The sequence below is a fragment of the Leptonychotes weddellii genome, chromosome 10 (genome assembly GCF_054177405.1).
Source record: "Leptonychotes weddellii isolate Sample4059 chromosome 10, ASM5417740v2, whole genome shotgun sequence".
NCBI lineage: Eukaryota > Metazoa > Chordata > Mammalia > Carnivora > Phocidae > Leptonychotes > Leptonychotes weddellii.
Window position 1 is genome coordinate 75,253,947 of NC_138378.1, and position 15,461 is coordinate 75,269,407.

General features: G+C 37.1%; 1 protein-coding gene and 1 non-coding gene across 3 annotated transcripts in view; one reads left to right on the forward strand and one right to left on the reverse strand.

Annotated features, from left to right (window-relative positions):
• Positions 1–1,422: 1,422 nt before the first annotated feature.
• NFU1 (NFU1 iron-sulfur cluster scaffold) overlaps positions 1,423–15,461 on the reverse strand; it is a 24,718-nt gene continuing 10,679 nt past the window's right edge. The window contains exons 4-8 of one of the 2 annotated variants that reach the window (XR_014148912.1): positions 13,542–13,656; positions 9,755–9,815; positions 8,085–8,259; positions 3,340–5,840; positions 1,423–1,867 (exon numbers count right to left, since the gene is read on the reverse strand). Coding sequence is in view for 1 of the 2 variants with exons in the window: in XM_081832139.1 (XP_081688265.1) it covers positions 5,796–5,840; positions 8,085–8,259; positions 9,755–9,815; positions 13,542–13,656 (396 nt within the window). In the remaining variant the exon portion in view is untranslated. Of the gene's footprint in view, positions 5,841–8,084; positions 8,260–9,754; positions 9,816–13,541; positions 13,657–15,461 lie in introns of both variants that reach the window. The other variant, XM_081832139.1, reaches the window with a different exon arrangement.
• LOC115939778 (U6 spliceosomal RNA) lies at positions 12,029–12,135 on the forward strand. The gene has a single exon (XR_004074550.1). It is a non-coding gene; the product is annotated as a U6 spliceosomal RNA (small nuclear RNA).

Here is a 15,461-nt window from a genome sequence, read left to right on the forward strand (position 1 = left end):
GGTAAGTATCAAAGGAAGAAGAAACAGAAGGAGCTACTAAGGCCTATGAGATGGAAGAAATGAACACAAGAATAAAAGGCACCAGTCAGGGCCTCAGCAAGACCCCTTCAGTGAACCCCTCTGGTTCTACCACCATCCCAATTCATCCTATACACCTTCACACCAAAATGACCTTTAAAAACACAAATCTGATTGTTTCTCCCTGCTTCCAATTCAGTGGGTACCCTTCAGCTGCAGGATTAAGTCCAGACTCCTATGTACACACACACAGTTACCCAGGATTTCATTCCTGCCGGTTCTATCAGCATCATTTCCCACTACTCTACTCAAGCAAGCATCTTATGGTCTAGCTATATTGAACTAGCTCCCTAAGAATGGACTACGATGCTTTTTCATCTTTGCATGTGCTCTTTTTTGAAAGGAAGCACTAAAAAGGTAACCCTATGTTAAATAGGGCATGACTATAGAGAACTAATCACAAAATGGGATTAGAAGGGGACCACAAAGTTCCTTTGTCCAAAATTACCTCCACTCCTTACCTATCACATTGCCTAAACTCTTATCTGTATTTCTATATTTGAGGCAGAGCACCTTGCCTTCCCCCAGGAGGTCTACAGTAAGTCATTATCTTCTATTAACACTTTACAGTGACACTACATATAGAGTTAATTTTCATTTGGATACCAGGTATGAAAAGGTCACTGAGGAAATGAGAGTTTTGATGCAGATGAAGTTGATTCTGAAATCAGAAAGAAGGCAGATCTGGACAGATCACCTTGGTTGATGACACTGGTCAAAAAAGGGACAACATAAGGGCATGTGGAATTGAGTATGATAATGCAGAAAGAAGTGGCCAAGATATGGAAGAAGGAATCAGAAATAAGTCAGTGATAAAAGCAAACTCTGCCCTCTATAATGGTTAATTTTATGTATCAACTTGGCTGAGCCACAGTGCCCAGATATTTGGTCAAACACTATTCTGGATGTTAGTGTACTTTGGATGAGATTAATATTTAAACCAGTGGACTTTGAGTAAAGCAGATTGCTCTTTATAATGCAGGTGGGCCTCACACAATCAGTTGAAGACCTGAATAGAACACAAGACTGACCTCCCTGGAGCAAGAAGGAATTAGGCAGCACTCAGCCTTTGGACTTCAACTGCAACATTGGCTCTTCCCTTGTGTCCAGTCTGACAGTCCACCCTGAAGATTTCAGACTTTCCAGCCTCCATAATTACATGAGCCAATTCCTTGAAATAAATACTTAGATAAATAGATAACAATTCATTTTGTTTCTCTGGAGAACCTTAATACATCTACTTAATGTTGATCTTACTGATTTTCTCAATGCTGAATATATGAATTTGTTTTAAATTTCTAAAGGATAGAGCTTTTAATGACAAAGAATAGAAATCCACTCAAAGTAGCTAAAGAGGGGATTTATTGGCTAATGTCATTGGAAAGGACAGGGGTACAGCTTCAGGCACACCTGTATCCAGGGACACAAACGGTATTGTCAGAACTCCCTTTGATTCTCTCTCCCTGACCTTATGCACAGGGAAATGACCCTCAAACACCTCTGGAATCACATCTTTATAGTTTGCAGTCCAAGGGGAGAGAGGCTATTCCTCCATCCTCACTTTTCATATTCTAGGCAAGGATTCGGATGGGTCCAATGCAGACTCCTATGCCCCACTCATTCGTGTGGCAGAAGGCAGGACACTGTGATTAGACAATTCGACCAGCACCACATGGAGTCACCAGAGGCACACAGAGCCAACAAGAGAGCCAGCAAGTTCCCCCAGCACCACGTAGACTCCTTTTCCTCAAAGGAAAGGGGAAGGTGTTGCTAAAAAATGAAGGGACACCTGGAAGACACAAACAAAAGATGCCCACTACATCAGATGAACACAGCCTTGACTGCCCCACCAGGAAACCTCAAGCTTAGGAACAAAGGATGCGGACTCCCACTAGAATTAGGATATTCCCCTATACTCCTCTCTGCAGTGCCTCCAACTTTTCCCAGTAGGCAGAACCTGGGGCAGAGTTTTCTAGCTCTGCTAGAAGGAAACTCACTCTACTGCCTAGAAATTGTCCACAAATAGGAAACCATGAGATTAACTGGGCCTATCTACTATTTCTGTTCTGTAGGATGTGATCAGAGCTGGAATGAAAGCAGACCATTCATGGAGCTGCCTAGAGCTGAAAGATCACTAGAAATGTAAGGTGACAGGAAAAAAAAAATACGATTTCCCAGTTTCTTTCAGGTGATACAAAGGCATTTCTGCATAGCCTACAAGAACCCTGTCAAGATTGCATAGATAACTGTTGTGGGGAAATGGAGTATAAAGCTGGGTTTTCCCAAGAAGATATAAATTCCCACTGGACTGAAGAGCAGCTAGCTTCCTACTGCTGGAAAAAGGGTGGTGGTGTGGGGGGGAAGGACACATATGCACATACCACTGCTTTGGCTCATTAGAGTCAGGAGCAAATAAAAGATGGAAGACTTTGGCCCACTAGAAAGCAGCACCTATGAAGGCAAGGAATGCTCTCCCCCATCAGGTAAGAATACTCAGGAGGGGTATGTGGGTCTAATCCCCTTAAGACAAAATATAGGGTCTGCAGCCAGAATGCCAGGGTTCATATTCCTGGCTTTTCCACTGAAGTTGTATGGCAATGGAAAACGTACTTCTCCCTGTGCCTCATGGGGACAGTAACAGTTACTGATCTCATAGGGTTAAATGACTTCATAAATGTAAGGTGCTTATAATAGTGTTTGTCACATAGTGAATGCCAATGAAAGTTTGCTATTTTTAAATATTTTACTCCTTGTCATTCTGGATAGTGCTTCATCCTAATTCTCATTAGCAAAAAATCCTCCAAGTGTTTGGCTGACTCTTGGCCAATAATCTTAGTTTCAAATGTCCCATGTTCATAAAGGGTTTTCCAATAATACTTGCAAGATTTTATACATTTTGGGGGACTAATTTTTGTTTTTACCAAACACAACTTAATGTGAATGATTACTTCCCTTTTTTGTGGACCGTATAGGAGAAAATAAAGCATAATTTAAAAATTCAAAAGTAAAAACTTTTACCTGATTAAACTACACCTTCTAAATTAACTTTTGATCAAAAAAGTGGCTCAATTAATTTAAAAATATATTGTGTTCATTTTAAGATTGGTATTTGGCACCATCTGCCACAAATAAAAAAAGCAGTAAAATTAATGTACCAACTCCTCCATGATTTACCAAGGCTCTTTGTTAGAAGGCAACCAGCTTCAAGTGACAGCACCTGCCAACAGCAGTTGTTCAAAACAAGGAAACCTCTTATCTCACATGATATTCTGAAAATGGGTGGTTCCCGGGCTAGCTCAAAAGTCAATAATGTCCTCAAGGATCCAGGCCTTGTTTCCTTCTTCTTTGCCATTCTCAGTGGACTGGCTTTTCATCATGATTTTAAGTTGACTGTCATAGCCTTGACATTAAGTTTTCATTCTACAGCATACCAAACAGGAAAGAAAAGAATCGAGGGGAAAAAAGCCCTCTTTACATAGATTAACTCTCTCTCTTAATCAGGGAAGAAAATCTTTTAAAAACACTCCAGTAGACCCTCTCTTCCAGCTCGTTGGCCAGAGCTGGGTCATATGCCCACACCTAAACTAATGACTGGCAAAGAGAAAAGGAGTCAAAATGACTGGTTGAGATTAGTTATAATTAATCCCCTGAAGTGGGATCTACCTTCCCTGGTCACATCACAAATGATAATTGACAGGGCACCTGGGTGGCTCAGTTGGTTGGTGTCTGCCTTCGGCTCAGGTCATGATCCCAGGGTCCTGGGATTGAGCCCCACATAGGGCTTCCAGATTGGCAGGGAGTCTGATTCTCCCTCTGCCACTCCCCCTGCTTGTGCTCTCTCTCTCTCAAAAAAATAAAATCTTTAAAAAAGAAAAAAAAAGAAATGATATTTGAAAGGGCCTCCACCACTAGATTCTGTAGCACTCTGTTCAGCCCACTGTTTGCTTCTGTACCATTTCCAGGGAAGGACTTTCACTTTACACCCAGGCCGTACTTCGCTTCTTGCAGTTCCCAAATACATTTCACAGCTTCCAGATTCTGTTTACACTGCTCTGTATGTCTAGGAAGATCTTCCCCACCTTTCCTCCTGTTTCTCATGGCTGCTCCCTTTTGCAGAAAATCTTCCCAATACCTTGGCCTCTCAGTTCCACGATTTCCTTTCCTCCAAGAATCTAATTCACTCCCCACTTCAGCCACTTATTTCATGGTCATACCCAAGACTTGTCATTAACTCTATCTCCTCATCTCAATTTCCTGTAGCTTCTTAAGGGCAGGTTAATGTGTCTAGTCTACAAAGCAATTCCCAAAGTCTGACCTGAATTCATCTATAATAGCTCAGGGAACAAATTCTCCAACCCCACTGTCTGGTTCTATGAACCAAAGGACAAACATATAAACTTTAAATCCCAGCATTTACAAATCCTGGAGTTCTTCCTGTTTCCATCGCTATCTTTTTTTTTTTTTTTTTAGATTTTATTTATTTGAGAGGGAGAGCAGAGTGAGAGAGAGAGAGCATGCACAGAAACAGGGGTGAGGGGTAGAGGGAGAGGGACAAGTAGACTCTGTGCTGAGCAGGGAACCCAGTTTGGGGCTCGATCCCAGGACCCGGAGATCATGACCTGAGCTGAAGGCAGACGCTTAACCCACTGAGCCACCCAGGTGCCCCTCCAACCCTATCTTAATATCGATACTTTTGGGAACCAGAATTCCAGAAATAAAATGTACCACTGCTATTTCCCTCTTATCATGATATTGTCTGTGAACTACTGTCTCTGAATATTATAGAAAATGAGAGAGAAGGGTAATTTACTATGTTGGGTATCTGAAAAAGCAGTACCTCTATGGTAGAAAGATAACTGACCAAATTTCTGGCATGGCACGGATTATAAATCTCTGAGTCGGGAGAAGCCAGTGGAAGAAGAACCAAAGCAGTTTCTCATCTTTTTTTTTTTTTTTTTTTAAGAGATTCTGCTTCAAAAAATAAAGCCTGAGCATACTAAGGCAGCTTTTCCCTCAATTCAGCCTGCTGTGTTTTCTACCAATGGAAATTCTGTCTACGTTCTGGAACTTGGTTCTTTTATTAGTTTTCAGCATTATGACTACTTTTTTGGGGGAAGGGGGAGAGAGGGAGAGGGAGAGAGAAAATCTTAAGCAGGCTCCACGCCCAGTGCAGAGCCCAAAGTGGGGCTCGTTCTCACAACCCTCAGATCATGAGTTGAGCCGAAATCAAGTCAGACCCTTAATCTAGTGAGCCACCCAGGCACCCCTAACCAGATACCATTTTTAAGCCAGAAATGGTTTAGTTTTTTTTAACAAGATAAAAATCCAGTAAAGATAGTTTCAAATATTTCACAAAAAGCTAAGCCATTTTAGAGTATTTTTATAAGCATTCTCTTCATTTACTTCTGTATAAAAAAAGTAAATAAATTAAATGAGGGAAAATGAACTGCTTCACACATTATGCAAAGAAGGAACCATGAGAAATAAAGAACAAACATTAAAATATCCCTGGATAAAATCCACGTGTACAGAGGATGATTCAGGATGTTATAAATAACTCATATGAGGTAAAGCAAACATTGCAATGTTTATATATCAGTCTCCAAAAAAGGGGCATATTTTATTAATCCTCAAGTTCCTTAGCAGATTAATAATAAAAGCTTGGTATATATTATCAGTAAGTCCAACTGCTGGGCCCAAAGAAAATTCTAATTATTTTAAGGTGAGTTTGCTTCTTTTTCATCTGATTCATCATCCATAACCTAAAACCAAGAAAAAAAAAAAGAATTTAAGAATTAAGAAAAAGATTAGAAATTGCTATTTTCCTGATTATACCATTACTTGCTTACCTGAAATACTCTACTCTATAATAATGCATGTCAATCCAGTAAGGCCAAGTCTATCAACAGCCCCCAAAACACAAGTTTGTCTCATAATCTGGTATAACAACATAAAAGCAAATTTAATATTGCAAATTAATTAAGCATTGGTCTCTTTTTCTTGTCCCAAAAAAATTTTCCAGTACCAGAGTCTCAGCTGGACAGTGACTATAACAATTAATTAATTGGTATTTCCTAGCCACAAGACTAATATGATTAACTTTTTTTTCCCAAAAATATTCTATTTACTTAAATATATTCTTAGGAGCTACACCAAACTTTTATAAAAATATATTATTAGAAAAATGAATCCCTAAAAAAAGTAAAGAAAATATCATACTAGCAACTAATTGTTTTGGTCTTACTCAGATAAAAATTCATTTTAAACCTTAGAAAAATGTGAGGACCTTCATTTCTAATAAGTTAAATTATTAGAAAAATACTAATGAATACCTGATTTAAAAAGGAAAAGATTAATCTTTTTTTTAATGATTTATTCATTTGAGAAAGAAAGCATGTGTGTGGGGGGTGAGGGGGTTGGGGGAGGGGCCGAGGGAGAGAATCTCAAGCAGACTCCCAGCTGAGCATGGAGCCCATGCCAGGCTCGATCTTATGACACCAAGATCAGACTTGAGCCAAAACCAAGAGTCGGACGTGTAACCAACTACACCACCCAGGTGCCCCAAGATTAGTATCTTTTCATGAGCTAATATATTACTCAGAAAATAAAGAATTGTCCTTCGGAAAGGAAAAAAGTTATATAAACTCATGAATTTTTTTTTTCAACATACCTACTACAATTAAACACCAATTCAAGTTTATAACCTGACTACCAATTCATCACCCCACCCTGGACAAGTGAACAAATGTTCCTTTGTCAATCCACCAAAGTGTCAAGTAATGCAATTCTTTAAAGAGGCATATAAGGCATAGAGAAGATTATGAAACAAAAATAAGTTTGTTTCTTTAAATCTGGAAGAATTTGGTTCTGATCTGAGACTATCATGGAAAAATAATTCCCCCGTATTTTCTCTTTTGAGTTGAGTAAAAATAGATATTTCCTTCTAAGGAATTGGTATTTTTATAATTAATCTCAGCAACATACAATCCAAAGAATTTTGTCAATCAATTCCTATTTTAGGCAGAATATTCCTAAATTTGGAAACATTCTTCCAAATACTTATTTAATACAAAGAATGTACACAACATGTACAACACACAGGGCTAAGTGTTGGAGAGGAACACAAAGACCTGGATATGATGACAAGTCTTTCAAGGAACTTACCCATAAACATAAATCTGAAACAGACACAATGAAAGAGGCTTTGGACCGAAGCAGAGCCTAAGTCCACGGAGAAGACCAATAAGGCTTTCAAAGAGAAGATGCCATGTATTGTACTGAAAGGACAGATTTTAGTACTACCCAGAGATGAGTGGTTCTCAAAGGAGCTGAGGAGATGCCCTCGCCCTAAAGGCACAGAATGATCTGAAGAGTTTTTTCAAATTTCTCATTTCCATACATTCTTTTTTCCTCCTTGATAATCTCCTTCCATAAGGCCAAGCCTCTTGGTTGAGAATTGCTGCAGTGAAGGTCACTATTTACTGCTGAGATGGATCTGTGCTATATTCCTGAGGTACCTTGGGGCAGAAAAAATGCTGCTTTCAGGCTAGAACTCCGCTCAGTACTCTGTCTTACTGCACAACAAAGTATGATTTCTCGATGAGTTTCTTGCCTGGATGAGTATGATGCAGTGGAGCTCTTCCACTGAGGACTTCCAACTCTCATCTATGAAATTCATGTTTTGAATCCCCTTTTCATAATTTTTCTACAATCAGAGCAGCAGTATGACCTCTGAGTCTCCATTTCCTTATGTACAAAATGGGGAACAACTTACTCAATACTGTGTTGTGAGAAGATTAAAGGAGTAATGTTTGTAAGAAGGCCTGGCAAATAGTAGGTATTCATAACACTAAAGTAGATTCTAAAATAAGGAGTCTTCAGTCTGATAATAATTGTAACACTGAGATCCAGCCCCTGAAGAATATGTCAGGCCATGAATTTCTTCTTTTTATCCCCAAATACTGAGTTTAATATTGAATCTCAATTGTCATATAATATTGGCATACCTGTTCTACACCCTCTACTTCTGGAATATAAAATTGCAGCATGTTCTGAATTCCATTTTTCAGAGTAATGATTGAACTGGGGCAGCTGGTACAAGAACCTTGGAGTTTCAGCTGTACAATGCCATCTTCAAAGCCTTTATAGATAACATCTCCTCCATCTTCCTGCACAGTTGGCCTGTGGTCACAGAATATTTGTTATGTATGTAAAAGAACTGAAGTTTCCATCAAAAATATTTAAAACAACTCAGGGCTTAGATTTATATTGGTAAAATTCACAAAGTTAGAGCTACTTATACAATAGAGAACGAGAAATATAGCTAGTCTCATTTGTAACTTTTTAAAAAATTTCAGATAAAATGCCAAAATTCATTCATACAAATATTTGCTTCACTTATTATATTTAATCCTGCTTATTAATAATCTTTTTAGGGATTTAAGATCTCAAATGTCCTAATAATTACAGCAATTACCTAAGATAATACCCATTTCTTTTGAATGAACAGAGACCGACTAATATGACACATGCTGGCTTTTTTTTTTGCCAGATAAACTTTGCATCGAAATATAACATTAATACAGAAAAATGCACAAATCACGTATGATCAATTAAATGAATTTTTACAAAGTGAACACACATATGTCCCAGGCCAAGACACAAAGCTAGCACCCCAGAAGTCCCCCTTGTGCCTCCTGGCAACCAAAGGTAACCATTTCCTAATTGCTATTACCATTGATTAGTTCTGCCTGTTTTGTAACTTTATAATTTATAAATATAAATTCCATTTAAAAAACATATAGCATTTACTCTTTTGTATTTGGCTTATTTTGCTCTTTATGAGATTCTTCCACATCATCACATAGTGTTCCATTAAGTGAAAATGCCAGATTTTATCCCTGTTGTTGTGGATGGACTTTTGGGTTAAAATCAGATTTTGGCTTTTACAAACAGTGCAGCTATGGAGATTCTTGCAGATGTCTTTTGGCATATATATATATGACTATTGGAAATACACCTGAGCATGGAATTGCTGGATCAAGAATGTACATATATTCACATTTAGTAGATACAAACAGTTGCCCTCTGCCCAGATTCTCATACTCTAGCCTCACACCAAAATCAGCAAAATGACCCACGGGAAGGCTTCATGAGCTTCCCTCCTCTATAGGATCTTGTGTGCTTTGGCAGCTCTCTACTGTTTACAAACAAACAAAAAATTCATTGTATTTTATTGTATTTCTGGGAGTTCTCACCAGGACCATTGGTCCGCTACAAGCAAAAGTGGAAGCCTGTGGTTCTCCACTCATTTAAATTTATTCTTTATGGGCAATAGCCTGAAAAAAAGTACTTCTCTTCTCACAATCTACCCAAACACTGTTTAACTCATTTTTTCATTTTAAGAAATTTGGTATTATAACAATATCAAATCTAGACGGTGTCTGTGAAAGATAAACTCCTTCACTATGTTTAGACAGACTGTCTTAAAATTTTGAGTGAATATACAGAATGTACAGGCTTTAAATTCAACTGCCATGGTTACCTATTACAGTTTACATTCACTTCTACTTATTTATTCGAGCTTTTTTTCCTCACAGACAACTAAAAGTATACTGCTATAATGAAAATTGCCTCTGCAGTATATTTGATTTTGGGCAGAATGATGAGCACATACCGTATTCTAGTATCTAACAATTCTTTAATCATTGCCACAACTTCATCATCTTCTTCAGATCCTAGAAACAATTACAAATAAAATAAATCAATGGTAGAAATTTTATATCCATGCAAATACAAGTATTAAAACAGGATGATTTTAACTTAATGTCTCATTAAAAAAATAATAAAAGCATAGAATATGTAACTTGGCATGGTGATATAAGGGAAATGGAAATGATAGTTGGGAAGATGGAAAGATCATTCGATTCTCTGAAGAAAAACTTTTTTTTTTTAAGATTTATTTGAGGGAGGGAGAGAGAAGGTGCGCATGCGCGGGAGAGAGGGGCAGAGAGAGAGGGAAAGAGAGTTCAAGCAGACTCCACACTGACTGCAGAGCCCGACGTTGGGCTCAATCCCATGACACTGAGATCACAACCTGAGCCGAGGCCAAGAGTCTGTTGCTCAACTAACTGTGCCACTCAGGCACCCCTTGATTCTCTGAAGAAAAATTAAGGAGCACTGGTCAACTCAACACTTGGCAATAAAGGTGAGTAACTGACATAACCTGATCTACTAATGATGTCAGGGTTTGAATTTTTTTGGTTTGTAAACTTTCATCATCCTCGAGGACTGAGAAATGGTAGAGAAAAAAAATTGCCTGGATTCTGATGGAAAGTGTGAGACACAAAGGCACACCTACTTTGTAAGTTAACTTACATTTTTAATTTTTCAATTTAGTGGTTTTCAAAATGACAACTATACTAAATATAGATATAAGCCTTATGGAAATTTTCAAAATGCTAAAAAATCAGTTTTTTCATTTTGTGTCATTTTTGTTTTTCTTTTACTTTATAAGGTTATATACTGATCTTCATCAATACCTTTTTTATGGGTTTAAAAATTTTTTTGAGAAATTTACCTTTAGGAAAACTAAAAATTAGATAATTCAAATTATACTATAATACGTACTAGAGTTCTGACAACAATGTAACAATTATCAATATTAAATTATATTAACTTTGAGTCTTTTTTAATAAAAGAAAGAAAATATAATAAAATTAAAATCTCTTATGTCAAGACACCTGGGTGGCTCAGTCAGTTGAGCATTGGACTCTTGGTTTCAGCTCAAGTCATGATCTCATGGGTCATGAGATCGAGCCCACATCAGGCTCCACACTCAGCAAGGAGTCTGCTTGAAAGATTCTCTCCCTCTGCCCCTCCCCACACATGTGAGTATGCATGCTCTCACTCTAAAATAAACAAATCTTTAAAAAAAATTCTCTTATGCCAGCAAACCTAAGTTCCATTCCCCACTATCATTCCATAAACAACCACTATCACAGTTTAGCATATATCTTTCCAGTACATTTGCATTAAATTTTCTTGTGCAAATTTACAGAGATAACATACACACACTGTTCTATATCTTTTTTCTATTTAATATATCTAAAAGGCCTTTCCATATCAGCATATATAGATATGCCTCAATTTTTAAAATAGGTACACAGTAATTGTATGGATTTTTTTTTTCATTTAGCTAATTTCTCAATTATTTCAGTTGTTTCCAGTTTGTTACTATTTCTAACAATCTGAAGCATACATGCTTCTGTGTACTTTTGCAACATCTGAGATATTTCTCACATATCTACATATCTATGAGATAAATTCCTAGTGGTGGGATATTTGGGTCAACAGGCTTGTGTATTTTTTACTCTGGGGAGGTGTAGTCAAGTGGTTCTACAAACATTCTGTCAATTCTATGTATATACCCACCAAGAACAAATATAATTGAGATATTATTTCAAGTTTGCATAAATAGTATATATGTAAAAGTATATAAATAAATGTACCCTTCAATTTTCCTTAATCAGTTAGTATTTTCTTTTATATCTTTTCAAATTGGTATCTCCAAATCTAGTTCATTCTTTTTAACTGCTGATATATTTTAAAAATATTTCAATGAACATGCTTCATATATTGTTTTGTGTACATTTACAGGACTCATTGAGGGTATATATCTAGAAGTGGAATTGTTCATCTAAAGACTATACAAATTTTTGTGTGTACATGCATATGTACATGTAAACACACATGACAATATCGTTATGATACTAGGGGAAAGAAAAACTTCATCAACAACAAATTGTAATAGTCACAGCTAATACTAAGCTCCATATGCAGTGACTCTTCCAAGTGCTTTATACAAAGTAACTTATTCAAAAGGTACAAAAAGTACAAACCACAAAGGAAAGGATGAATATATGTGACTACATGAAAAAGAAAAATGTCTGTGCTTGCTTCAACAGCATAAATACTAAAACTGGAATGAAACAGAGAATATTAACATGGCCTCTGAGAAAAGTTTACATGCAAATTCGTGAAAATTTAAAAAACTGGAAAAAGAAAAATTTCTAAATGACAAAAATCCTAAACATAGTGAGAAGATAAGGAATGGTTAGGGAGAAGTTCTTTGCAATGAATATACCTAACAAAGGATTAATACCCAGAATATTTTTCAAAAACCTGCTGAAGTCAATACCAAAAAAATATATATATATATATATAGATATATATACACACACAACTCAATTTTTAAACAATGGGTAAAGATTATGAACAGGAAATTTACTGACAAGAAAAATAATGACCAGTAAACATATGAAAACCTTCAGTCTCAGTGCTAATCAAGGAACTGCAATTAAAACAGGGTACCATTTATACTTAACATACTGGTTTTAAAAAAAAAAGTAAAAGACACCAAGTGATGATAAAGATATAAGAAAGTTCAAATTCTTATATCCTGCTAATCTGCATGTAAATTAAAACAATTTACAATACAGCAATTCTGTTTTTAGGAATATACTCTAAAGAAATTCTCCACATACCCACAGAGACTTGTACAAGGATGCCCACTGTAGCAATGTTTGTAATAGAAATGAGCACAAACAATTCACTTGACCATAAGGAACAAATTCACTCACTGTAGTTAATTCATATAACAATACTATCTAGCACTTAAATAAACTAGAATGACATTTTTTTCAAAATGGTTGTATTTCAAAATATTATGCTCAGTGAAAAATGGCAAGTTGCATATAACACACATTATTTAAAGTTTAAAAAACCAATACCATATATTCCCCGCAGAGACTTACACGTGTAGTAAAAGTTTAAAAACAAACCAGGTTTACATACATCTCTGGAAATAGAAAGGGGAAAGCAGTGGATGGAGGTTGTGAGGTCTTGGCTGTATCTTTAATGTTCTATTTAAAAAGGGTCTCGGGGGCTTGGGTGGCTCAGTCCGTTAAAGCGTCTGCCTTCGGCTCTGGTCATGCTCCTGGAGTCCTGGGACTGAGTCCCACATCGGGCTCCCTTTAGCAGGGAGTCTACTTCTCCCTCTGCCCTTCACCCTGCTCGTGATCTCTCTCACTCACTCTCTCTCTCTCAAGTAAATAAAATCTTAAAAAAAAATAAAAATGGGTCTCAGGCAATTACCGCAAAAAATTAACATCTGTTAAATCTGAGAGGAGAGCAAATTGGTATACATCATATTATTTTCTGTAGGTCTGAAAATTTTTATAATTGAAAAACATCAGTTTTGTATAATATATTCAATTTATGCACAACTTTTCAAAAATGATGAATAAAACTAGTATATGTGAAGTCTTGTTCCCTCTGGAATTGGTTCCAGATCTAAACAATGATAAAAATCTATATTATCATGACCTCCAAAATCAAGACAAATGTGAAGAAAGTAAAGTTTTTTTTTAATTAAAATAAATATTAACTATCCAACACAGTACCTGCTTCTCCTGAAGATGTTTCCTCAGTAACTAAGGGTAAGCCAGAAGCAAAGAAATCCATGATTGTTGCATAAATATCCGGTTTCAGTAAATTCCAGTCTAACTCTTCACTTTCCTGTAAATATTTAAAGGAAAATGCTACATTTCTAATCAAGAGCAAAGACTGATACAAAATAATACTTTGTATCTTTTAAGAATCTTTTCGTATATATATCCTATACTGTGTAACAACAGCACTCATTTATGGAGAAGACCTGTCAATTCCAGTCCTTAAGGGATCTGGTTTATAAGGACTTTGGAAGATATAATCTTAGAACATTCCTCATACATTCCTCCATTCATTCATCAAACTTATGTTAAATGCACCATGCCTTGTACAGGGGATACCACAATGATTAAAAGATACTTTTTCATGAGGTGAAGAGAGTTAAAACACTGAGTGAATTCGGTGAGAATGATAAAGAGACTTCCCATTCCTTTAAAGAAAATAGGATAGAGTTGCTTGATCAAATATACAGGATATCCCACAAGTATCCAAAAAATTCAACTCCTATATTACTTAAGAGTACTAAAGAAATCCAATGACACAACTATAGAACCAAAACATGTAACATGTCTTATCTATGGTGGTAGTGCTAGACTTGTGGACCTCCAACAAGCCTGGTATCCTTAAGAAAGAATCCATACCTATGTCACCTCTATGTCTGGCCAACTAGTTGATTCCATCAAAAAAAGGCACGAATACTAAATACCTAAATAGTACTAATATCCAAAAAGAGAAAGGGAACATGTTTTCTTTTAGTTTTATATATATATATTTTTTTAAAGATTTTACTTATTTGACAGAGAGAGAAAGAGAGCATAAGCAGGGGGAGTGGCAGGCAGAGGCAGAGGGAGAAGCAGGCTCCCCGCAGAGCAGGAGGAGCCCGATGTGGGACTCAATCCCAGGACCCCAGGATCATGACCTGAGCCGGAGGCAGTCGCTTAACGGACTGAGCCACCCAGGGGCCCCTCTTTAAGTTTTTTAAAGGAGAGCTCTTTAGGAGGAAAGACTATTAGATGTAGTCCATTTAGACTCTCAGGAGGCTGTTAGCTAGTGGCTATGCTTAAATACTATTAAAAAATGAGTCTACATAAATAAAAGGGGCTATTTTTGTCATGGATTAAGAACCAATCTAGGGGCGCCTGGGTGGCTCAGTTGGTTGAGCATCTGCCTCTTGATTTCAGCTCAGGTCATGATCTCAGGGTTCTGGGATCAAGCCCCACATCAGGCTCCTTGCTCAGCATGGAGTCTGCTTGAGACTCTCTCTCTCTGCTTGCACGCACTCTCTCTCTCTCTCAAATAAATTGAAATCTTTAAAAAAAAACAAATTTAGACATGGTATACAGAAGACAAGATAAATGGGCACTACTATGGATACAAGAGCAAAACTAGTGAGTTGCCTTATTGACTGGGAATGGGAACTGGCTCTGGATAACATTTTAATAACTTATTTGGAAGATGGATCAGAGGGCTACTTCAGATCTTCAGTAAATAGTGGGCTCTACTGAGTAGGGAAATATTGGTAATAAAAAAAGAAAAATATTCTGAAGTTGTCTGAATGAGAAAAAAAGGCAGTACATAAGTTTCAAATACATTTACTCATTTAGAAAAAATAACACAGGTGCCTGGCTGGCTCAGCCAGTACAGCATCTGACTCTTGATCTTGGGGTTGTGAGTTCAAACCCCACGTTGGGCGTAGAGCTTACTTAAAAAAAATATTGGAATTATCAAAGTTATTTCAAAGAATAGAAAACTATCCTTGGGGTGCCTGGGTTCGTTAAGCATCTGCCTTTGGCTCAGGTCATGATCCCAGGGTCCTGGGATCGAGCCCCACATTAGGCTCCCTGCCCTGCAGGAAGCCTGCTTTTCCCTCTCCT